Source organism: Habropoda laboriosa, unplaced genomic scaffold (assembly GCF_001263275.1).
Source record: "Habropoda laboriosa isolate 0110345459 unplaced genomic scaffold, ASM126327v1 scaffold119, whole genome shotgun sequence".
Lineage (NCBI taxonomy): Eukaryota > Metazoa > Arthropoda > Insecta > Hymenoptera > Apidae > Habropoda > Habropoda laboriosa.
In genome coordinates this window covers 688,055-713,960 of record NW_017100225.1, presented here as the reverse complement: position 1 = coordinate 713,960, position 25,906 = coordinate 688,055, and the positions used below count along the sequence as shown (strand labels likewise).

The following is a 25,906-nucleotide window of genomic DNA, read 5'->3' as shown; positions in this document are numbered from 1 at the left end:
CCAGAGCAACTCTCCTTTCTTTAATTAAATTCATTCAACTTTAAGGACAATTACGAGGAAAGTAAGCCGGCAAAGTTGGGGGACACGAAATATCGTTCCGCCGACGAGTTTCGCCCTTGTCCCCTCTGTCGGCCACAGGAGGACCTGCTTTTCAGCACGTTTCTCTCGTCGATCGTCGGTTTCACTTGCTCCGCGATAATTGCGAAATTACGCGGAATATAAATGGAAGAGATATCGAAGATAAAATGGCGAGAAGGAAAAAATTGAAAAATACAGCGCGAGACAGGTCAGATTTAGCGGGCGTATACAGAGCGGCGGGGTGGCAGGTTGGTTGAAAATAACAGGAATACCCCGCGGCGTTTCCCATGACGATAACGATAATACCGTGCTTGCCGCCGTGCAAAGTATTATACAACGTAATTATCTTATCATCCGACACGCCGGTTCCTCTGGGCTGTACGCTTCTGTAATACGCAACTGACTTGAACGGAGTGGCGAATCCACGCCGCATACCAACATCCTGGATCCGCTCCGATAGATTTTCATACTATTCCGATACTTGTTAGGGGATGCAACGAGCTCCAAGTAAAGGACCGTGGCTCATTTCGTGGAAAATTCGATTGAGATCGCGAAGATGCGCGAACCGTCGGATCTTCTTGTAGTACGTAATAAGATTCTTTATTCCATCTTCGAAGCGAGCGCGATCGTACCGGCGCGATAATCTGTTCCGACCTTTGCGAAACCACTGCGAATCGAACGCGGTGATGAATTTTCCGGAACGCGATGAAACGTGACGGACTAGAGGGGAAATTTGATGGTCGCGTGTTAGCACACGCTCGGGCAAATCTGTAAAACGGTCGATGGAAATGTCGGCAATGCTAATTGAATTTTTCCAGGTAATTGGTTGTCGCGCGCGGCGCCAACTAATTCAGCGAAAATAGAATATCTGTCGCAATCGACGACACGATTATCGCGACGTTGATGAAGTTTCGGCTAATCAAGCGCGTTCACGTCCCGCCTCGCCAACGGCGATGAATGCAAAGCAGCCCCCCATTCCTATCGAGACAATCCACGCGATCAGCTTTTATTTTTTCCTCCCTTTTTTTGTTTCAACCTTCCCCGACCTGCGCCCGCGCCGCGTCGCCTCGTCTGACCCGATAACGATACATTTACATATAAATCAGCGACGCGCTTATAATTACGTATCGTAATGCTCAATATAAATTGCAGTATATCTACATGTTGCTAGCTGTAATTGGGATCGAGCATGTATTTGCGTACATTATAATTTGTAAATTTTCCGCCCCTCCCACGCTTCACGTACACACGCACTCGTGTGCATATTGGCAGGTAATACCGGTTGCAATTACTGCGCCCTATATTTATGCAAGATTGCGCGTAAATAATGAATAAACAGGGATCGGATGGATCCTCCTGTCGCGTTCTTCGTCAAAAAGAGCCGTTTACCGGATAATGCTCGCTAATCCACGATTCAAACACGCCTTTCCAATTTACCACGTCTCTCCTCCAATTTTTCCTCGTGACGAATTCCTTATATTTACGTACTGTACTTTCGCGAAAATTCAGATCGACTACGTTCGAACGCTGTGCCGATCGCGTAGAGGTACGTAGATGCGCGAACGCCTTCGGCTAGATCGGGAGAGTTCGATTGAAAAGCCGAGTCTTTATTAGAGAAGCCGACGCGTAACACGCCGAACAACATGGTTTATTTTCGATCACCGCACTTTTTTCGATACCCCGCCCTGCTCGCAGGATGTGTCGTGTAATTTACGGATATCGGATGTTTTGACGGTTCTCGTCGTTTGTTATTTATCTCGGTGAAACTTGGTGAAACGACAATCCCGGACGATCGCGAGTGAAAGTTACACAAATTGTTGATAGAGGCTTCCGTCGAAGCATCGGACACGTTACGTTTGTCAGCAATATCAGCAATCACGTCGACGGTCGAATCGCTGTTTTCTTATCAAACAGCTCGACAGCGTGAAACATCTGGCATCGAAAAGGGTTTTTGCGTTTTCATTTAGAAACAATTTCTTCTCGTGTACACGTCAAACGGACATGCGCGCTTGACGTCGGGTAAAAATTTATTTGGCCGTTTAATCGCTAGTAATACAACCCGGTACTTCTCCGTGCTATTTACACAATTACATAAGCGTTTTTGGTTCCTCGAGAATGAATTATCAACGCAAGACGTTTCTTTCGAGAAACGCGTTCAGTGGAAAGTAGTAATTGGACTTTCTGTTCTTACGAGACCTCGGTATAAAAGTATCTGTACACAATAGTCGATCACGAGGAGACAAGCAGACGGTGCTCGATCTATAATACTTTGCCTGTTGCTCTCGCTTACATGTAAAAAAAGAAATGGCACGAAAGATGCAGAATTGCGAGATGCGATAAATAACGCACTACGAATCAGGTGTAAGTACAGGTACAGGAATTCTGGAAAACAGCGTAAGATCACCGGATGAGGTTCGCCATGGGTTCTTACTTTCCTAAGGCTTATCGGGCTAGCGTCTTACGTGCTAAGAGAGTAGGCACTTCAGCCTGGCTTTATATCTACACAGGACGTCGCGACGATCGAATTACTTCTATCTGTACAAAATAAGGCGGCACCGTTCGGACCGTTAGTCGTGTAGATCGATCTCGACTCTCTGAAGAATATCCGGCTCTGAAAAATCAAACGACTCGATTGGCTAAAATCATTTTCACCGATTCAACCGTCCGGTTGACGGTTCAAATCGGTTACTTAAACGTATACATATGTACCGTCTCTCGGTACACCGTGGTTTACCGTTTCGATTTTCCTCCATGTACAAGCTGGCTCTCTGAGAACGTCTGGTATCGGACGAGTATCTGATCCTTGGCTCTACCCTTTGAGCGGAAACGTAGGTGGGGGTGGTAAAATCGTCCGGACCGTCTTTGACAGGCGAGGTGGTCCTCCTCCTGCAGATAGCCAGCCCGATGATCACTCCGATACCGATCAGGATCAAAGCCACCGCACCTTCAATCGAAAATCTCCTTCGTTCTTACTCGTGTCGACGCCTCTGTTTACTCGAGGCAGAGAAAAAGGAGAGAGGTAGTTTCGTTTACCTGTACCTGTCAAGGCGATCACGACGATCATGTTCTCCGAGCTAGCCTTGGGTAGCGCCTTTTTCAGGTCCTCCAGAAAGAGACCGTTCCTCTCGATCTTTCCACCGATAGACTCGGCGACCCTGACGTGCTCCAACAGCGCCGGCTGGCTTCTTCCTTGACCGTTCACCGCGTACACGTACAAAGTGTAATCGAAGCCTGGCTCGAGGCCGTGCAGCTGGAAATTCGGCCTTGGATTTCTCTCTTGATACACGGTCGGCACTTCTCCGACCGTTCCTTGATCGCTCTGGGGGGCGTGGAGAGTGGGCGAATGCACCTGAACGACGGCCGGGCTCTTCGTGGCGGCTCGAACTTCCAGCAAAAAGTATTGCGGAGAACCGCCGTCTGCGCCCGGGACACAATTCACTTCCAGCGCGGTGCTCTCGTTGCGGAGGGAACAGTCGAACGGCGGCTGCGGTGGCTCTGCGAATCGTGCGCGTTTGCTCGCTCAGAAAGATCGTCTAGTTTATGAGACGACCCACTTGAAGGATGAACCCGCGACTTGGCGGTCGATAACGCCAACTTTGCGTCGATAATGCAACTTTCAAGTGGGTGGTCGAGAGAAAGAAGAGGCAAAGTTGGAAATTGGCAAGTCGCGACGCACGCGTCAAACTTTCGAAAGCTGCTCTTGCGCGGAATTCGTTCTAGTTATCAATTTCCAAGGACGCATACTTCCGGGCACGATGTGGAATATACAGGGCGTCCTTTGTCTGCCGACGTTGTTGCTCGCCCAGCAAGCCAGAGTTCCAAAGTCGGTGTCAGCGGTAGGAGTGTACTCGAGAACGCTAACGAGCCCGTTATTCTCAGCTCTGGAGTTTGGAATCGGCAACACGTCGCCCAGCGTCCCGTTGTACATCCACGAGAATCTCACCACGTCTTTCGGCACCGCGTCCACCTCGCAGCGCAACGACACCGTCTTGTGACGACCAACGGTGACTTGGCGTCTCTCGTGCCCCGCCTTGCACCTGGGTACATCTGTCCGCAGACAATGATTTACGTTAGCGGACGCAGCCGCCGGAACCACATAGAAGACACTTACATTTCATGCGAATGTAGATCGGAGGGCTGCGACCTTCTCCCACGGAATTGATCGCCTCGCACGAATACTCGCCGGTGTGAGCCAGAGTGAGCACCCTCAGCGTCAGTGTATTCGAAGCTACCAGAGTTCCCTCGGCCACGTCGTGCTTTAATCGATTGTCCTGAAACGTCACGTGCTTGGTAGTACATCTCCCGGAGAAAATCGAGGTTAAAGCTGTTTCCCTCACCTTGTGATACCAAACGACCCTGGTCGGAGGAGGGTTGCTCTCCACGTTGCATACCAGCCTCAAATCGTCACCCTCACGGAGGGTATCGAGGACGTGACCTTTAGCTAGTTCGACAGAGACGGCTGGGGGATCTGGACGCGGAAATCCAAGTGTATATACTCGAGGAGATGGTTGCGTACGATACAGCAGGGGAGGAAGAATTAAGAAACAAAAGACTCACAGGCAACGTTGAGAATTTTAGTTTGCTCGAGGACTCCGCCGGGAAATCTGGGATTTTCGGCTCTACAGGTTAATTCCTTGCCGTCGTCGTCCTTTCCGAGTGCCAGAGCCAGCTTGCTGACCGTGGAATTGCTTCTCTGCGTGGTGGACACATTCGGGTCGCCTATCACCTGTCCCCCTAATCTCCAGATGATCCTCGCCGCTGGAGAACTTCCCCAAGTTTCGCAACGAGCCGCAATCGGACGACCGGCGAAAATCTGATCCTCGCTCAGGATGATCTTTACGATCGCCGGTTTCACTATAGAGAAACGCCACCGATTACGCTTTGCTCTCTCCGCATTCCTCCTCGTAGGCTGGCGCAAAAAATTGCTAGGAGGACCCGAGCCCGACAGCTGGACTCGCAGCGTGGCGAAAATAACGGGTCGAGGGAGCCACATGCTCGCCACCCGAACTGCGTATTTTTACTTTCAACGACAATTCCACGAAATGCGACCGTCAAAGGAGTTAAGGAGGTCCGCGCGCGAATCGTTGGAATTCATCTCGCTTCCGCCGCGGGTCACTCGCTTCGAACTATATTTAAATTTCTTTCTTCGTCTACGTCGGCCGAGGTTGCAGGACATTCGGATGAATAAGAGCGATATTTCTTGCCTCGCAGGATGTCCGGCGCTTTTGTCGGTGTCGGAAGTAAGGGACAACCCTTGAAAAATACGAACAGGACTGTACGTAAGATTTATCGAGACATTTTCCAAGTTATCCACAGGCCAGGTAAAGATGCACACGAACGAACGCCCTTTAAGTAGTTCGCGGTCGCTTTTAGCACGCGTTAAGATTTAAAAGAAACGACCTTGGGGAGCGCGCACGTTCGTTCCATTTTGTTCTCACCAGATGTTACGTTCACGCGGCACTCTCGATCGGATTCTTCGAAACGTTTCGTTAGAACGAAGCAAACGAGGTTACACTCACGGTAAATATCCAGAGGTACTTCACGGACGATCGGAGCCAACATCGGTGGCGACTGTGCTCTGCACTCGAGTTTCGTGCCCCATATGGACCTGGTCACCTTGTCGATGAACAGGTGGTTCACCGTGAATTTACTCGGAGAACCAACGGAGATGGTGTCGACCACTCCGTCCAATATCTTGCCGTCCTTCCACCACGTCACCGTAGGCTTCGGTCTTCCTGGGATGAGCAACGGTACAATTAGAGGAACAGCGAAAATCTCGATTAGTTTTCGTGACACGAAGAGGGAGAGAAATTTACCCCCAGCCACCTGACAGGTAAGGGCGAGATTGTAACCTTCCAAGAAAGGACCTCCGACTCCCGTCACTTCTCGTCCTTGAGCGTCGTATATCACAGGCTTCGAGGGTTCCTCTGGGTACAGATAAAACGATGCAGACTTGCTTCGATCCAACGGTAAATTGTAATCTGGCGAAGAGGTACTCACCGACCAGTGTGAGATTCACGCGGAAATTTCTGGTTGGGGAATCGATGAAATCTACCCTGCACCTGAAGATCCCCTGGTCCTTGTAGGTAACTTTGGTGACTTTCAATTTAGCTCGGTGGCCGTCGCCGATCTGAAAGTAGGTCCTCTTACCGAGATCGTCGCTGACCGCCCAGTGAATGGCGGAGGCGAGATCTCCGCTCCTCGCGTCCAAGCTGCACACGAACAGAAGCAACGTTTCCATTTTTCTTTCTTTTCCCTGGTGTTTTCAAGAGCAAAGTCGCTACTTTGGGGGTTACCCGGTTACGCGTCCTGCCGATCCGCACGCTCGGATTCTTGGCTCGATCGACGACGAGTCAACGATCGAACGGGCTGACGTTTCCGGGAGGGGAAACGGGCTGGTAAACACCGGTGCACCCCCCCGCTGTTCAGTATTTCAGTGACTAACTCTAGCACGCGCGCGTCTATTCGTGGTGAAAAAAAGGATAGTTGGCAAGCGTGCAGTCAGCGAATTTAGATTCACCGCGAACGGTTGACCGTTACGCAATGCCGGGGAGGAAATCCTAGCGGCAACACGACGGGAAAAGAACCTACTCGCAGTCGATTTCCTCCAAATTGCGGCGCCAGTTATAAACGCCACGGACAGAAACGATTCCGCCTCTCTTCCACGATTTCCATTTTTTCTCAAAAAGGTCGCGTCGAAGGGAACGCTTTGGGCGCGAATAACCAAGCCCGTAAAAACATCGAAGCCACCTGCTTTGCGTTTGCCTCGCGTGTATTTTTTTACGATCACCCTTTGACGCGGAACAGAGTCGGCCGCCGCAGAAGGCTTCTCGAGCCCACGTGTTTCATCCTTTTCCAGGAAAATCCTTTCTACATATGTATTTCGTAACGGAACGTGATTCACGGCTGGTCACCGCCGTGCCAGGAATGTCCCGTTCCCTTCGCGAGTAAACCTACAACTCCCGGTTCGTAAATAAACCACTGGAAATGCAATGTTTACGTGTATTTGTCAGCGAGAGATAACGATGAACCGATCTATTCTGGGAAGATGGTCGGTATTAAGAAATTCCGCCCGTCGATGCCAATCCACGACGGTCTCTCGGTTTATTTACGTGACACGATCTACCTCAATTCTACTTTCGCCCCGAACGACGGACGGCACGAGAGGTACGGAAACGCGCGATAATTTCAACTAATAGACCGGCCAAGTGAGAGGGACCGCAAAGTGGCTAAGCTGCACAATAGAAGACAAGGAGGTAGGCTGCTTTCAGTGGTGATACAGAGCAACCCTGTTCCACAGGCTCGGCTTAAGATATTTCGAGATGCGATCTCAGAACAACGGCATCTACGAATATTAAAGCGTAGCCAACAAGCAGCCGCAGTGGTAACGGCACGAAGGTAGATGCTCCCTCGTAAATTGCGTAAACAGGAAGTCCACTTTGCGAAATGGACGATGAAACGAGCTCGCGATTCTTCTTCTTACGTTTCTTTACGAGAAGACGGAAAAGAGAACAGAACTGAAATAGAAAAAAATGGAAGAAAGGAAGGATGCGTTACCTGTAGAGCGGTATCCCAGCAGAATCCTTGAACCAGAGTACCATATTCACAGAGTCGGTTGGGGTCGGCGGAGTGATGTCGCATGGTAATTCAACGTCCTCGCCCTCGCTGGCCCACACCAGCTTGAGCGGCGCTGTAAGAGCGTAAGTCGTAGTAGGCCCTTGAAAAGAATTGCGCAGAAGAGGATAGGCATCGTTGTTAAGACGTTAGCGTTAGGTGGGTGGGTGGGAAGCCGACGAGAGGTTCGCGGAGCAACGAAAGTAGCAGCCCTTATTGTCGGTGACACGTAACGGTGAAGAAAGTGGTGCGGCATACCGCTCGTGTGAGAGCACAATGCACGCACCGCGTGCGTGCGACGTTTTTGGCTCGCTATTGCGCTCGTTACGCCTCGGACTCGTTGTTTCCGCCTATTCCGGGAAACGAGCCGCTATATGCGTCCGTGAGTACGTTCTTATTCGAAATAGAATTTAAGAGAATTTCTCGCTCGAGCGTAAAAGGCAAATACCGCTGGTTAAGGGCCGTTTCTCGCGTAATCGGAGATTCGATTGTTCGCGAAAGGCGAAATAGCGAGAACGACCGAGTTATCAATGGCATACCGCGGTTCTATTTCCTCCGTGGGTGGGGACTTTGTAACGAATCCGCGATAAGCGGTCCACGGTGCACACGTCACACGTTCTACGCGTCCCCGGCGTGGACGTTTTCGATTTTCCATCCGGTACAGCTTTTTCGTGTTCGCGCGGCGTAACGCGCCGCTGAAAGGCGAACGACCCAAGCTAGTTTGTCTTCTCGACAGAGCGTTTCGTCGCGGCCGCGCGCTCCAATCTGTTCGCAAGCCAGCCGCACGTAAACGCGAGTTCGATGTTGCGTAATTCTTCGCGAATTACCAAGCGGCTAACCAGATTTCGACGTTCGAGCGAAACCTGGCAAAGTTCGATGCGCTTTCGAGAGCACGTTTGTTTCTCCAGACAATACACGAGCGAAATTCTGCTTCGGTCTGATCGCGTATTGTGCTTTTCAAGAACGTACACGGAGCAGCATTTGTACCCCGAATTTTGGTCGGCGGGGCGTGAACTCGATCCAGGTCCTTCTCCAAACAGTCGTTTCGACTCGTATCTCGGAATAGAATTCCGATAGTCGAGGGAAATCGGTGAAGATTCGTGGAAAAAAAATCTGTACGTTCGGTGGTTAGGTTATGTAAATAATGGTCGATCGTGGGGTAACTCTGTTATTTTTGTATTGCGCGCTTCCGTCGACTCGTCTATTTTCGTGATCCTCCTTTCCCTCGTATCCCTTTCTTTCAGCCCTGCCTTTTTTCCCGATCCATCTTTCGCGAATCGAATCCACGAGCGTCTAAAAACGGCCGTTACCGTAATTTACGAGCCGGGAATATGACGAACGGAATAACATGGAAATATGAGTAAGCGACGCCGCCACGAGGTTCCGTGGCGTCGCTCCCAAGGCTCCACGCAACGTGGAATTAATTTACGAGTTTTTATCGGCGCCTATCCACGTCAGCCTGGCGATGTTGGTCGCCCGGCGCCCGATACCGTGCAATTTCCTGCTCTTTGTCTCCTTCCTCGAACGTATGCCTGTCTTGTTCGACGATACGGCATTCCGTCGTTTTGTCAGACACGTTCATTCATAAAGTGACGTGCCTTCGCGGGTGTTCTATCGTTCGCACGCGAACCCCGGAATATTATTTTTTATTACATTCGCAGTGGTCGTGCGTGTTATCCGGGTTTAATCTACCCTCGGTCAATTTCATTCTCGCCTACCTACTTCTGTTTCCTCTTGCCAACACCTGTTGCTCTCCTGCCCAGAAGAAGTTCGGTTTTCCAATAAAATTCCAACTGTCAGCACCTACTCTCTCCTTCGACTCGACGCTCGGTGTTCCCTTACTTGCGAGCTCACTGAAAATCTACGCACGCGTGCCCGATTAAACCTACGAAATTGTATTATTACGCGGAAGAAGAGGTTCTCGTAAATCGCGTCGACGGCATATCGATTACCACCGTGAAATATGAACGACGATAGGTTTCTACCTGGAGAAAAATGACAGCGGCGGAGGAGGAGGGTCCGCCGGAGATTGCCGCGTTGGAGGTCCCTCCGATGGCGAAATCGAGATATTTCATTGGAAGGTCTGTAATTATTTAAACCGACTCCTCCCATCCTTCCGTGCCTGCGTAGACAGACGCAGCAAGTATGCGTAAGATCGAACTTTGGTTTTCCGAGGTGGTCGGCCGCCCCGTTCAAAGGGTGCTCGGAGAAATAAAGGTCTCTCCGTTTGATCACTCTCTATGGTAATTTCATCGAGGCTGCACCCCTGTGGCTCGTCTATTTTGTTATTCAAACTTGGCCCGCGCTGCAGCCCGGCTCTTTGCCGCGCCTCGCAAAATTTTCACGTCCAAACTGATTCCTTTCTGCCTCGCCACACTCTTTGAACTTTCGCGCGCCCCGTGAATCGTGCCACGAATTTTCGACCCCGCTAAAATTCCACTGGGTGTAAATTTGTAACGCAATTAGCGCCTGAGTTTTGCGGAAAGTGTTGCTTTCGCCGCGGCTCCTACAAGCTGACGGTTAACCGTAAAGCAAACATGTAAAGATCGCGGGCGATACCTACAGGAGCGATGATGGATCGCGATGGGGGCTCTCTCTCTCCCTCCTCTATTTACCCGCTCCTTTCCAAATATTTTCGTTCGAGCGAAGGAATCGTCGGTGGATCTATTATTCGCAACAAGGACAATATATATTTTAGACTGAGGTCGGAATCTAAAGCGCGCCGAAAGGTCCTCCCCGAATTCCTTCGAACTTTGAGTCCTCTCTTCGACCGTCTGTGCCCGGTTAAAAGCTATAAACGACGCCCGAGAAAGCGCGAAGCGCATTCCTTTTCGCGCGAGGTGCACTTGGAGACATCTCCGCCATTTCACACCGTGCACCGCGTCATCTTTTCGTCAATTTTCCAAATTAACCGCGTGACGAGGAGGAGGTAGCTGCACGTGCCAGATGGAGGGAGGGATCAAAACGAAGCGGCGCCTTTTCACGCCGCCAAAAATAAGTCGCGCGAATTCTTTCGCTTCGGAAGCAAGCGTGACGAATATATCTGCCGGTGAAACTGCCCGGTCGCTTCCTAGTTTTTCTTACAAATTACCGCGAGATCGATACGTCTGCTCCCGTTACGTCTTTGATGGACCCCGTCCCGTGCAAACGAAGAATCTAAGAACCGTCTAACCTTTGTTAGATGAACTCTTTGCGGCCGAAAACCGGGTTACTGTTTTTCACTAATTTGAAGTATTAAACGTGCTACCAAACGTGCTACCAAAAAATAACTCGGACCAATAAGAATTTAAGTATCGCGGACCAAATGCCTATTTCCGTCCAGCTACGTAATTTTCGCTGCCCCCCCAAATAAACAACGAGTCTTCCTTAAAAGCATAATGCTCGATACTGTATCATAGCGAAAGACCATATATCTTTCGTTGCTCGACGTCCAGCGAAGCATCTCGTGTTCCGGCAAGTGAAGACTGATAACCAGAATGGGAACCGAGGAGAAAAACAGGAAATAAGACGTCGTTAAGGAGTATCTCTTTATTTCCTAGGAAACGTATGCGGTTGGAATTGCTGGCGGTTCTAATGCGGGCGTGCGGGTTTATTTGAATCCTTCCGGTTGCTGTCGATAGGCCCGTGCCACCTAACTTCTAACTTATTTCAAATCGGGCCGAGGTCAACGCGCTCGTTTCGTTCGAAATAAATTTCCAACCGCTTTGCAGTGCCACTTTCCTCTTAACGGGTCACCGAGAGCACGCGTGATCAATTTCCCTTGTACCTTTTACCAAGAATAACACCGAGAGTAGAAAATTTACATCTTCCTCGCAAGTCTTCTCGCAGATTTTACGGTGGTCTCGCGTTTAAAGGCGAAGCGCAAACGTACCTTTGTCCTGCGATAAAGACGATTCGACGATAGCCGCGTCTGCTCGAGGTGGTCGAAGTAGTAGTAGCAAACTTGTCAGAAACACGTGGCCTAACGTGCACCGCATCTCGAACCGGCAGCCGAGAATCAGGTGTTCGAATTGGCGCGCGAATCACTGTCACGTCCGATCGACACCGTAGAGACATTCGATCGCGTGCGCGCGATCCAGCAGTTTCCGCGCCGTTCCCTCGATAGCAACGCGATCAACGACAATTTCTCCAGCAATATTTTAAGTCGCGATTACTCGACGTCACTACACTCTCGACAGATCGGCCGCGGACCGACAACACGAGACACATTCTCGATACCTCGCTTACGTTGCGACGATCGATCCTTCTCTCGGGGTCTCTCGCGTTCGAAATCTAAACGGTACAACGGTATTTCTATCGGCGAAGCTAGAAAGTTTCGAAGCTCTTCGAAGTTCTGTCGTCCTTTGTGAGAAAGTCGGTCCAAGCCGTCACGCGAACATCCTCTCCTGTCGCTCTTGTTTTTTTCTCTGATCGACGCTAGGCGCTGCGGTCACACGCGCTTGTTATTATACATGTAGTCGGAGCACGTTGCGCCGAAACGAAATCTCTCGGCGAAACAAAACGAGCCGACGTTTTTTCGCATTTCACCGACACTCGAATCCGTCCGTGCCTCGGCTGCTTTTCACAAATTCTTCTCCTCTCAGCCGCTATCCTTTAGAAATTCCCCTCGCTTTGTCAGAATTTTTGTCGCGAGAAGAAGATCGTGTCTTGTTCCTTCTCCCGTCGTTCCTTCCAAACGCCCCCGAACAATTTCAACTTTGATCTGCCGTTCAAAACCACTCCAACCTTTCCTTTTTCTCCTCCTGTCCCGCGTGTCTTTGCCTTTGCTCTCCGCGTCTGTTATTCTTGGGCGGCCGCTTCTTTTCCCGCGTTGCCCGGTTTAAATTAGATCTGCGATCAGGTGGCTCGATCGCGTTCCCCTTCTCAATCTTCTCGTTGCATTTCTATCATCTTCGAAGCGATCTCGTTCGATATGCTAACGATATCGTTGGGGGAATTGGATACTGCACTCCTGTTCGAGTCGAATAGCGGCGGCGGAAGCACTTTCGGAACGTGAACAACGCGAATAACGCGGCGAGGATAAAAAGGAAGGACGAGAAGAGTTGGAAACGTAGAAGAGAGGGGAAGAGAAAAGGGGAAAAGACGGTTGGCTGGTGGCCGATCGTGGCCGTTCTTCGGAATCGTCGAGGCCCGGCGAAACGTTCGTAGATCGTCGTCGACGGCAGAGACTGCCACGGAACTAAAACCAAAACCGAAGACACGCGTGTAGTTGCCCCCACTCGCGCACCCTCCTCGTGTGGCACACGTCCGTTTAACCCGGCCCCGAGGACACGCAGTTCAGCACGCACACGCGCTCGCCTAACGACTCCCCCTCTCTCTCTCCTCCTAATGCATTTTAACGCGCGTGAAAGCGTGGTGCACGGAGATGCACCGTGATGCATTCGTGCAAATGACGCGAAGCAAAATTCTCTCGGAGCTGCCTCGAAGCCCCATTTCCATCGTAATTGCTACCCTTCCCTTCTCTCGCCCTCTCCTTTATTCCCGGCCATTTATAATTTCATATTTCATCCGAGTTTTATCAGCTTCTCGGATGTATCGAGTAAAACGTGAATGATATTACGGTTTGCGTACAAACACACACGGTGCGTATTACCGCGTGGCAAAGTACACGCGCAACGGCAACTTGGGGAGGCTGGAAACGCATGCGTTCCGCTCCGCTGCGTGTCCCTGTCTCTCTGGTTGACTTGGAATAGGAAGGGGACGGAACCGAGTTTGGCTTGGTGGAATAAACGCGGGGTGAGTTTCTGGCGTATCATCGTACAGACGATTACGCGAGCGTAGGGGGACTGGAAATGCTATAAGCGTGTTCATCGAGGGTGGAGTCACCGTTTCCTGAAAGGACACAAACTCGTCGCTCCAATAGGTTCGTTCAGTTTGATGGATTGTTCCAACGATCCTGCTCGTCCTCTGCGTCACTCGTTCCTTTCTATTAATTTTTCTCTCCAACGTTTTTCCTCTTTCGCTTTCCGGATCAATGAAAACACGCGTCTCTGTAAGCGAGCTGATACGAAAACAAACTTCACCGGGGGTTTGCGTTCCCTCTGATCGCGGGTATTTTAAACGAGATTCCGATTCCAAGTTCAACAATATTTCCAGTAATTTACGAGATCGACGCTCGCGGGTGAAGCTTTGTTCCCGCGTGTATTTACCTTCAACTTTTTTCTGTTTCGTAAGCAGAGGCTGTGTTACTGTGGCCGGTAGAGAGGCATTATACGCACGGTGTTTCTAATGTCGCCGCACGGTTCGCGGCGAATCTATTTTCGGCAACCTCGCGTTTCCCTCCCGTTGGATACCTACACCCTCTTTTTCACCGCTCCGACCACACACGCGCGCGCGCATGCACACCCACGTGAATATACGTATCTGGAATCGAGATTCGGCGGCAAAAACACCGGACAAATCCTGAATTCTTTGCCTCTTTGCTGTCACGCGCATGGAAAAGTAAGGAGAAAATAAGAAGGTGAAAGAAGAAGAGAGTAGAGAGAGATTGGCTATTCGAGTTTCGAACGAGCAGCGCAAAAAACCAGGGTGGAGAAAAGGAGAGAGAGAAAGAAAGAGGGCAGCGCCGTTTATCAAGCTGGGCGTAAAATCAGTCGCGGATCGTGTATACTCGCGTTGGCTGGCCGCTTAAACGGTCGAATCTAGTACGGTCGCGTTCATTCGTCGGCGAGAATCTCGTCGAACTTTAACCACTTGGTTAGGTACTATTGAACGCGGTCGGTGTATGCTCGAGCACTCTGCCAACCACTCGAAACTTTTGCTACCCGGTGTACGTGTTTATTTTTCGCCGTGCGTCGCTCTTCCCTCTTTAAACTAAACAATTTCACCACTTTGTTGCTAGTTCCTTTTTCACCGGGTCCGCTTCTCGAGTGTCGCCGCGGCGCCTCCGGCCAACGTCCCTACTTTACGCGCCGCTAATAGACACGGCTAGCTAGTGTTCGTAATTCGATTGGATGCGCCGGGGGGGGATTCAATTAGCAACGCTATCCCAAAAACCGTTTCCCTCCTATACGACAAAAGGACCGTCCGAAAAAGCCTAGTCACGTGCGTCTTATCTGGTGCGAGAGTCCGTCGACAGGATTTGCCGAACCGGTCGAAATACTTCGGTTGTATCCAGCAGAATTTTCCGGGTATTTCTCTTGGAGCGTTGATCGCAGCTGCCGTTAAAGCCACCACCCCTCCGTGATCGAGCGCAGAATTCCTCGTCTCGTGGACGCGGTCGAGGGAGAGCTTGTATACGGGGTGGCGTCGACGCGCGGCCACATTACTCCCTATCCCTCCGCGTGTATCTCGAATTCGGCGCGAACGAATGCGGTGGAGAAATAGCAGATCGATATCTAGCATCCCTCCGGTGGATGGGATAAAGTACGTCAGCCTCAGCCCTTGCAGGGCATAAATAATAGAATTTATATAGAAGAGACGTAATTGTCTCGAATTACCGCGAAATTTACGAGGTCCCGTAGGTGGTCCTTAAACGACGCCATAGTGGCTTCAGCCTCGATCAATTCGAATAAGGTTATTTGGAAAAGCGTTTAAGCTGGATGTGACACGTGGGCAGGATGTGTCGGTGCTTAAACGGCTGGCGAGATAAATTCCGCGCCCTGTCCACCGTGTGTCATAACACGGTTTTCCACCACGGACAAATACGAGCTTCGATATTTTTTAATTAGCCGTTAACCTCGGGATAGGTTTATGGGCACGCGTACGCCTCGGGCATCCTTGATTTCCTACGAGATAAATCGACCGCATGCGGGCCACGAATACGATACTTCCGGTCAGACTCGCCTCGTCTCCAATCTTTGTGAATTAAGATTTCCAACGCCCTCGCGTCCTCCCCTTCCCATTCGTCCCGCGATCCACAACCTTGCGGCTAATTTTGATCGAGCTGTTCGATTTAGAAAATTAGCAAACACGTCGTGGTTTGCATTTTGCAAGTAACCCAGTTTCGCGGCAGACTCGACTGGACGCTCGTTGCCTGTCCACGATCGAACAGTTTCACTTATCGGCGACTGGTTGAAACGCACACGCCTACCTCGGGCGTGTACCTACCGGCCGAAACGAATCAACGCTAACGAGAATCGTTCGATATTAATCCGAATGGAACGATACGGAACGACACGCGGCTCGTTTCCCTGCCATTAATATTTATACACGACTGTTCCTGTATACTTGGAGGCAGCTGCATTAACCGTATAAACGCACCTCGCCCGAATTTACATTTCGTCCGTATAAATCGGTTTCGAAAATTAAACTCAACTCCCGACACTTTTGCAACCTTTCATTATTTTTCCCGGGAAATATGCCCGTTCGAGCACCGTTCGAGGAAGTCGAGTCACCCCTCGTGGCTTATCGATCGAGTGAGTCTCCGGGCCTATGATCCATCGGTGGTTCCAGTGTGGGAGGATGAGTCACGCCTGGCCTATCGTGACGCACCGTATTACTGTTATAGTGTTTTCGCGTGGCCACTGTAATTTACGAGGTCCTAGGTTTTTCCCGCACCCTTCGGCAGCGCTGCCCTTCTGCGACCGAGTTACGACTCTCTCGCGAACGAATCGTCAGAAATCCCAGAACGGTGCCCCATATGGAATCATATAGTCCGCCAGCCGTATAGGAAACATTTGTTAATACCCAAGGGAACTAGCGCGCTTCCTAGGGCTGAGGTCGTACTGGTTTGTTTCTTCGTTCGGGAACTAGTTGTCCCACATTTCGAAGAAAGACTCGTCTATTTGTTCATTTTCCGAATAAATTGGTGTTTAGCTGCGTTATTACTAACGCCCTTTCCCCAGCTTGCGCGATCGAAATTCTTTGCCGAGTAAACACGATCGTTTACTTAATACGCTGTTAAATGCTTGGAACGTTTTATTTAAAATCGATTCGCGTTGCTGCAACAGGAGTTCAAAGGAACGAGTGAACGAGTAAACAAAAGATGGAGGAGCGGCGTGCAAGTTTGACAGGAAGCGTCGAATAAAACGGCGCTTTGTCGGCGAAAGTAACCTAATGCATCGATAAATTTCGAAACCGACACGCGTCTCGGATTCTGTCACATTTCTCGCAGGCTCGTTCGTTCGCACTTGGCGGCGATCTATTTTTTCGATTTCGTTAAATAAAGGGGGGCGTTGTAAACGGAACGATACGATCGGAGGAAACGCGAAGGAGGGAAAGCTAATTGACCGGATGCCAGAAAAATTCCTGACCGGGGAAAAAAACTGTGCCATGGGAGAATTGAATTTCAATAGAAGCGGCACGGCGGCGATGATTCCCTTGGCGGGAATTAAAGTGCGCGCTAATGAGGTCGCGTTAGGACAGGGGGCGGGGATCAGCGTCGCATCTGTACGGATTCCTCTTGAATGGAAATGGAATAATTTTCGTATGCGCACGATCCACGGTTACCGATGCACGAGCTCGAGTGCTCTGAAATTATTACGGCAAGATTATGTGAAACGGAATGGAAGGCAGGAACGAGGGGCGAGAGAAAAAGAAGGAAAGGGAAGGGAGTGGAAGGAAGGAAAAAAAGGTGGGCGGCGAGAAAGAGGAAGGAGAGGATGCCGCCTCCTCTCTCTGACGTTCTGGCGCCAAGAATTCGACATTCCCGAATTCTTCGAGTTTTTCGAGGAGATATTGGCATTCTTTTCGCGTTCTAGTTACGTGTCTCGTCACCGTGACTAAGTTCGAGCCATAGCGAAGGAATTTATTATTATTCCCACGGTTCGACGGACGAAGACCAAGCTCTCGATGTCGCGGGCGCTCGGTGGCAACATTTTACTATAAAACTCGTCCAACGATGAAGAGAAAACGGCCGTAGAGTTCCCGGTAGCAGGGATATTAAACGAAATATTATGCAATTGCCGCGCGTGAAGCACGGAGGAAGGGTGAGCAGCGAGAGCTCGGTGCCCGTTTACGCCTCGCTTCCCTCCACGAGCATCTCGCGAGCCAAAGAGGGAGCCGAAGAGACTAAAAGGAGCAGGTTGAAGTCGAAGAGAAGCGGAGCAGAGGAATGTCGCGATTTTATACCGGCGTTGGACAAAACATTTCCCAGTGGCCTCGCCAAAATAGAGGCATGCACCTGTCCCACCAGAAAACGAACATTTCTCTCCTCGTATCTCTTCGTCTCCATCTCGCGATCCTCCTCTCTTCCTTCGCCTCTGTCTCCCGCGGCTTAGTTGGCTCATCTTTCTCTTCCTTTCCCCTTCTCTCTTTTCGTTTCTTCGATGCGCAGCATTTGTCCGCTTTTCCTCATTTCCACTCGCTCCAATTCTTTTCTCCCTCTCTGGCTGCTTCTGCGCCACGAGATTTCTCTGTATTCAAAGATTCCCCGTTTGGTTCTCACGACTCCTAGTTTTCTTCAGCTCGCCTTCTCGTCTCTCCCCCTTTTCTCTTTCACGCCAGGCTTCTTGTTGCTCGCGTGTACATATGTGTATACGCGATACATAACGCTATTTCCGTCAGGCCACGGTGAAAACGTCGTAAGTCACTTAATGCTAGCTGGACCTAATGCCACTGGAGCCTTCGCGTATCAAAGGGCGCGGTTTTAACGAGCACGGGAACAGTGCTGCATTGTGCGAACCGATAAACTGTTGCCCACTTTATTCCACGTGCTTACGACGTTTTCCATATCCAATTTTATGTACACAGAGATCGGACTTACTTGCACCGTGACTACTACAAATATGTAAATACTTTATTCGAATTCTTCTGAAATACTCGAAGCAACTTTATAATTGCTCAGCCTCAGAGAGACAAGTTTGCCCGAAAGTATGATTTACCCGTGGACCCCACGTTTCACGCCCGAACACAATTGGCCGGAGGGACAAGGAGGGAGCGAGAGGAGAGGTTCGTGCGGGACAAACACGCGCGTTTCTTCTTTTCTACTGGAAGAGAAATTTCTTCGCATCGGGCCGGGACAAGCTATAATATATAATAAGCTTTTGTTTGACAGAGAACACTCCAGTCACTTTAGAAACTTCTCCTCCTGTGGCGCGTCTCGTGGGAATGCTTCCGCTCCTCTCCGGCCCCTTTGTCCCTCTGTGGACTGCGCCCAGCCGATAGGCCGTTTTTCTTGGACGAGCTGGCGTTGGTGGAACGGTAGATCAGTCAAAACAGTATCATGTGGCATGGATCTGTCCATCTCTCGTTGGGCAAGAGGAGGAAGAAGAGAAAGAGCTCGTCTCGATTTCCGTTCGCAGCAGAATTCGGGGATAAAAATGATGCTTTCTCCGGCGAACGGGGAAACGCGTGTCACTGAAATTTGAAGCATTCCCAGGTTGCAATGCGGAGCATCTAGGTCGAGCCGTTCGTAGAAGCGCTCGGTTGTTGCTGCAAGGTTTCGGAAGCGAAGGTCGCACCGGCAAAATTTCGTTTAATGGCAGTTTCTTCCTTGGCCGATTTGGTAGAAGAGTAGGACAGAAAGGAACGAAGGGGAGTTCGAACTGGATGCAAAGTGCGAGGGGATCGGAGAATGCATCGGCATCCAAATATAAACGAGTAAACGGTTCGGTCTACGAGCCGTCTGGTTATTTATCCCGCTTTTCCGAGATTATCCCGGGAGCCCTTGGCAGACGGTTCCGTTTGTTTCGCAGAGCCCTGACGTTGCTTTGGAAAAGAGAGATGGCCAGGCGATTTTACTTTCATGAGCTTGCACATGTCTTCTACGGCCTTGTTCGCCTCTTTCGCCTCTTTCGCCTCTTTCGAAATACTAAACGCGCTACTCTATCGTCCCTGCTATCTATTGAAATTGTAATAAGACGCTTAACGTTATCTCGTACACTCGTTGAGAATTTGCTTAGGTAAGCAAATTTACGAAAGGAAGAAGCATCGAGAGGTAGCACGCGAAACGGCGTCTTAATGTTTCCCTCGAAACCGCGTAATTATTAAAGTTGTTGAGGAGTTAAGTAGCCGCATCCATTACAGGAAGGCGTTCTCCAACGACGATATAACTCGTCTTTCCCGCTTAACAGGTACGGAGGGTGCACTTTATCCGCCGTAAAGTCTGCATGTGAGATATTGGATTCGAAAAGAGGTTTAGACGGTCGCAATACCATTTACGCGAGTGCCGGCACGTAGCTTGGGAGCCCACGGAAGGTAAGGTTAGTTATAAATACATCCTGTTCAGAAATAGATGTCGGACTGTTGCAACTACGCGAACCACGAATCGTTCGCCGGATATTCGGACAATTTGCCGGAATCGGTCCCGTTTTTCGACGGAACGGACTCTCCCGCGATATTCGCTTTATAAACCGCCTTTCTCGCGATGCGTCATCCTTCCCCTCTTTGTGCGTTCATTTTCCCCGGCAACTTTCGACGAATAACCCCGCGAGATTATCCACGAGTATTGTTTTTCATGGGCGGCCGCTTTAACGCCGACAACGTCCATCAGAAGGTTCGTAAAAAGCTTTTAGTGCTGAGAATTTTTTCTTTACGACAGCCACTCGTACTCGCGCGGCCTAGATACCTTTTTCACTGCTCGATGCACGTTTCCAGCTGTGCGACGTGGACCACTCGGCGTATAAATCAAAAACGCTTCTCTCGTGCCGCCCGTGAGCTCGGACTCGCGCCGGGTTACTTTTCCAATTATGGCTGAACGTGTGTGAAATCTGTTGTAAACGGAGGAAAAGAAACAATCAGCTGCTAGTCGCTCCGTTACGGACGCGCAACGATTTCACGCGCCTAACGTCGGAACAAGATTCGAATCGTTTCGAACAACGTGAACGGGGCTTAATTTTTATTTCTTCGCCGTATACTAGGTGGCATCTCGTGAAAGAGAACCAGGAATGAAAACAGTTTACGTTGATCTCTCTGTACTGGCAGTAGGTAAAACAGATTGATCTATATTTTGTTCGCAAGGAATATTTCGTTATTTCGAATTCTGCCAGTTGTTTAAATAAAAAGGTAAACGTACGTTAAGTTGTAGAAATGTCGCGTTAGAAAATCAACTTGTTACTCTTCTGAAAAGTGTTACCGACACATCGTAACGGAAACGTTGCCTTTCGACGGTGAATCCCGTTTCCTCTTCGTCTCACTTGCCGAATATTGCTAACGCAGTTGTTTCTGCGTTACTTGGCGAGATTTCGCGTGAAATAGTGTGATATTTATGCAAGTTAGCAAATGCGCAACTCGTTGAACCGCAAGGAAAGCGATATCGTATCTGCGACCGTGATAAAATAAACAATACTTTTGCATTTACGCGTGATATTTATCTGCGAGACGATTTAGTCGCGACTACTTCATTTGAAAACCTCCCTGCCCTGTACGGGAGAATATTTCCGAAAGTTTTATGGAAAATTAAAGCGTAGAAATGGGATAATTGTCTGTGTCGAAGCCACGTGGAGCCTCATTCTTCGCAAGATATTCCTTGTTTTCTTGGCAAACGCGAAGCAAAGTTGATTCATGCGGACGTCCAACTCTTCTTTGCCTACGTTTTTCACATTTCTTGGACTTGGCTGTAGCCGGCAGCAATGTAAACCGGAAAGGTGGTTAAAAATTTTCAGTCGCTAGTGCTTGGCGCATTCTCTAATCTATAATGCACAGGTTCCTTATCAAATGTCCTTGTGCATTTGCAACCAGTAGATCGCAACAGTTTTCAGGATAATTAGCGCTGACGCAGCTGCTTGCGCAAAACGCGATGCGAATGCAAGCGAAGAGCCGCGAGCCAAGTTGGGAGGAAAAAATGTCATGGTTTTTTATTCGTCGAGGAACGCGACACGGCAAAGATGAGATGGCGTTTGCGCAATTAGCATGTAGGAACCGGAAGACGCGAACGTCAAGGAAATCGACTCTTTCGATAAATATCGTACGCGTAACGACTGACAACCTCTTCCCCCTCCGTGCACAGCCTGCATAATTATTTTCACGAGCACGCTTTTTGCATCGTATTTCCGAGAATCGAATCGCGTTCCGTGATTCTTATTTACGCAGTTGGTTGACAACCTCCAGTCGAACGACGACGCCAGGGTTCTTCCGCACGACCGTGCCGTCGAAGACGAATCGCTGCCTCGTCACGATTACTCAATTACATTGTTCAGAAACGAGTTGCAACTCTTTGCGTCGTACCATTCCGTTTCTCGCACATGTCCGCGCCAGAAAAACGAACGAAAGAAGGTTACTCACGTTCGACAGGTAGGTATAGGCACGAGGAAGTTGAGGTGTGCCATCGTGCAGACTCGTCGAGAATTCATTTTTTCCACCTTCAAGGTTATCTTCGCTAACGAGTCTCCGTTTGTATTCCGGCCGACTTTCTACTTCACGTGCTGCATTTCGTGTCCTCCGGCGGTGTACGTTTACACGGAGAGGACCGCGTTGTCGTCGTTATTGCGCTCGAGACATAACATCGAAGCTCAACGTACTAACCGACGATGAATCACGTATTTAGCTATACGCGACGCTCCTTGTACCTTCTATCGCTCTATTTGTTTACATTTGAATAACACGGCCGTGTGATTTCTGGGAACTTTCGTAACGCTCCTAATCGAAATACCAGCCGACCTTCGGTTTCCGTACACACTCGTATGTAGATACGGAACGATTTCGGCTGAGATATCGAAACGTGTCGCGTTTACGAGCGTTAATCAGAGCTCATCCTGGGAATTCCATTTGCAGGAGGGCCCAGAGGAGCGAAATAGCGTTGTCAATTTCCGGTGCTTTGTTATTCGCGGCCACGTTGGTCCGTTTAATTTCCGTTCGCCCAGCTTGACCGGTCTGGTCAGCTCGCTGGTCCGAGCCGATGGCCAAGAAAAAAGGGAAGAAGGCTTTGCGAGAAGGAGCAAGTAGAAAGCGACAAAGGCTGGTGCGCGATTCCCCGCGAACGTGATCTATCGTCTCCGCATCGATTTCATGAATCTACAGAATCCCTTCCACGCCTGGCTCACTTTTCTCCCGCATTCCCCACCAGGGGGACTAGACTCTCCCCCGGGAAGGGGAATCTATTTAAAGTGAACTTTGACGAATGGCCGGCCGTAGCAACTCTCAGTCGAGAGTCGGACTTGGACCTGATTAGACCGAGCGAGGACAGCCGCAGGGACCTGTTTGCCCAGAGAATCTTCTTCTCCGCGAGGACACCACACACACGCGCGCGCACACTTTCACCGAAAGACCATGCTGAGGGGAACGATTTTCGTTTTCGCGGCTCTGATCGTGATCGCCGCTGCTACCGAAGTCAACGATTGTGGCTCTGGTGCGTATCTCCTTTGTTCTCCAATTCGCGTTCTCGGCAAACCGTGTCGTTTTCCACAGTTGTGGTACAAGGTCCAACTTATCCACTGATTCATCCAGCGTATCTTCTTCACTTGTGTATCTTTACGTAATGTTTACGGCCACGAATTATCGCGTAACTCGAATAGACAACGTTTCAGCGGCGAAAGTGCTCCTCGAAGGGATTCTGCACACAAATTGTACCGCGTTTTCATCGCCGTGTGCATTACGTTGATATCGATCGAACCGATTATCCGCCGGCAAGGCGGGGAAACTCGGTTTATCGTCGTCGAGCCGCGGAAAACCGGTCGCCTGGTCATACATATGTATTCCTGGAGATCGGAGATAAGAGTCGTCTAATTATGTAACACGGTTCGACTTTGAGCGACGAAATGTTTGCAGGAGCGAAATTCGAAGATGCTAATCGGGTTAGGATATCTGGCTGCAGCGTGCCGCCGTGCAAACTGAAACGCAGGACGAAGGCATCGGTCGAGCAGAAGTTCGTGCCCGATCAAGATTGCGACAACATTGTGAACTCGGTGAACGCCGCTGTTCTCGGTGTACCGTTGCCTTTCGTCGGCGTAGACGGGACTAGCGCGTGCGAAAACCTTTTCAACGCGGACGGAACTTCGGCTGGCTGCACGCTGAAAAAAGGCGTAGAGTATACCTACAAGCGAGAGTTCCCCATCCTTCAGATCTATCCAACGGTAAGAATTTTCGTTTACTTCTTCGCCAGATTCCGCGCAAGTTTGCTCGAGCAACGATTCCTCGTCGAGGCTATGGTAATTAAAAGAAAAAACAATGAAACCACAGATCTCGATGGTGATACACTACGAGTTGGTGCAAGGCAATCACACGATCACGTGCTTCGAGGTCCCGGCGAAGATCACCAACTGAGAGGAGCTGCTCGTATTTTCTGGAAGACTATTTGAACGTTCCAGAATTGACGAAGCTGTGCCTCCGTATGCAAAAATTTCTGTAAACAATAAGAGAATCGGCGCGGGAGAGCGATCTTGCCCGAACAGAACGGCTCCCGTTTAGTCTGTCCGCGAACGAGCTTAATCAGTATACATATGTATAGTTGTACGCACGTATTTGTAATTGTTAATAAAAGCTTTTGTACAATTTGATCTGCGGCGCGGCGCATTTATCTCCGCGACGATCTTTCTCAACCAACTTTTCTCCTATCGCGACCGACGTGCTTCTATTTTTAAATGTTTTTACGTTCCCAGAATTATGAATAAAGTTGTATCGCGTGAAAAAGGTCAACGACATTGCGATAAGCGGCGAGTAAACGCGGGAAAACGCGAGATGGATCGAAAGTCGAACGTGCGTCGATAATGTAGAGAACCGGGTTGCTACATGTTGACAGCTACCGCCGCGAGCGGGTAGCAAGGAAAATAGTTTCGCGGCGTCGTACGAACGACGATATACGTCGATACGAACAGTGAAATAACGGAAACGTCTGTTGCGCCTCTTTCCGGATAAAAAATCGCTCGGTGAAAAGTGCAGGAAGGTTGATAACTCTCGTAAACACTTCTGCGATAGATAACATTTTCGTCTGGATGGGGGAGAGAGGACCGGGGTAGGGAAAATGCGTCGCGATGATCCGGACAAATCGTCGAAACGTGCTGCAACACGTTGCACTCCGCGATAAATCTTTTTACATAGATTATATCCTCGTAAAAAATTGCTCTCGGTCCACGATTCTCCTGTGCTCTCTCTGCGTCTGGCTGGGAAATTTGACGAAAAATCGAACGTAACCTCGATAACGAGTCGCAGGCACGCGGTGTTTACAACGACTTTCATAAATTCTCATCGCTGCGAACGATCTGTTTTCCCTACCTGGTTATTTTCCTCGCGTCGTATCTCATCGCGAATTACAAAAGTAAATTACAACGGCCGACTGATCGATAACATCTCCGTTAATAATTCAATTACAAACCGCCGTAACGATTATGCAGACGACGGTTGGTACTTCGTTTCTTCGTTCGTCCCCCCCCCCCCCACTGTACCCGTAAACTGGTTCGAACCTGTCAGTGCGTCGCGGATAGTTTCGGCTTGCGAACCCAGTGGAAGAGCAACTGGTCATTTTCGGAAATCGCGAGGTAAGTACTCGCAGAAACTTTGGTACGTCGAGGTTTTTCCGAAGATCGAGTAAACGTTAGGGTGTTGCGTGAAGGAAAATTGTAGTTTAATCTCGAGCACGAATCGCACCACGAAACCGAAAACGTTTTTCAGCATGTCGCGCGATCGGCGAGTTTAATGGTCGCTTTAATAGCGGACTTCTGCGTAATGTCGCTTGCCCGCGATCTAGGCTCGAAAAGTCGCGATTTTCGCGCGACGTTAACGTTCGTGCTGACCGCGATGTCACGTAATCCCACGCTGCATTCCAATTAAACGTGATTTTTCACGGCACGTTTTTACTCGTTCCTCTCTCGCCCGCCGTAGCATCGTGGCGCTTTCGAACTGGACTCGATTTAAAATTGCGAATAATCTTACACGGAGTTTGCGTAGACGTAGGAATTACACAGTTTGCGCGGAGTGAAAGTAGCGAGATTTAATCGTGAAATTTTCAGTAGGTGTACATTACGTCCTAACGTAAATATAGGTTAGGCGTAGCCGAGCTTGTTCCGTTACATCGTTTAGAGAATAAAAGTGAAACGTGAAATATTGATGGGTTCTGTAGCGTACGGAAAACGGAGGATGGAAGGACGAGAGGGATGCAGATTTAATTTGGTAGGAAGAGAACGAAGGCGTATAGGTGGCGAAGGAGAACAGACGCGTCTCTACGTACGGCGTGCAAAGGGTTGGATTCGGTTATTAATCCTTTGTCGACAGGTTCCTTTATCGAAGCTAGCTCGCTAGCCACTGGTAACGAGTAAAGTCATTACCCCGAAAAGAGAGAGGGCGGGCAGTTTTCGTAGCGGAGAAACCCTTTCGCGTTTTTACACGTACAGACGCGATCGTGGCGAGGCTCGACACACGTGTGCGCAGCCCCGAGTAAGCCATTCCCTCGTCGAAAAGATAG

At 49.8% G+C, this 25,906-nt stretch overlaps 2 protein-coding genes across 2 annotated transcripts; one reads left to right on the top strand and one right to left on the bottom strand.

The window, feature by feature from the left end:
- Positions 1-2,613: 2,613 nt before the first annotated feature.
- On the bottom strand, positions 2,614-11,695 carry LOC108571173 (B-cell receptor CD22). The gene is made up of 12 exons (XM_017933163.1): positions 11,564-11,695; positions 7,636-7,768; positions 6,079-6,290; positions 5,895-6,005; positions 5,598-5,813; positions 4,636-4,932; positions 4,416-4,546; positions 4,190-4,349; positions 3,823-4,125; positions 3,112-3,573; positions 2,813-3,022; positions 2,614-2,689 (listed from the first exon to the last, which is right to left on the bottom strand). The coding sequence occupies exons 1-12, from the start codon at positions 11,667-11,669 to the stop codon at positions 2,646-2,648; spliced, it is 2,385 nt and encodes a 794-aa protein (XP_017788652.1). The 5' UTR covers positions 11,670-11,695; the 3' UTR covers positions 2,614-2,645.
- A 10,852-nt stretch (positions 11,696-22,547) lies between these two features.
- Positions 22,548-23,976, top strand: LOC108571180 (ecdysteroid-regulated 16 kDa protein). The gene is made up of 3 exons (XM_017933173.1): positions 22,548-22,858; positions 23,278-23,582; positions 23,689-23,976. The coding sequence occupies exons 1-3, from the start codon at positions 22,780-22,782 to the stop codon at positions 23,770-23,772; spliced, it is 468 nt and encodes a 155-aa protein (XP_017788662.1). The 5' UTR covers positions 22,548-22,779; the 3' UTR covers positions 23,773-23,976.
- Positions 23,977-25,906: the final 1,930 nt, after the last annotated feature.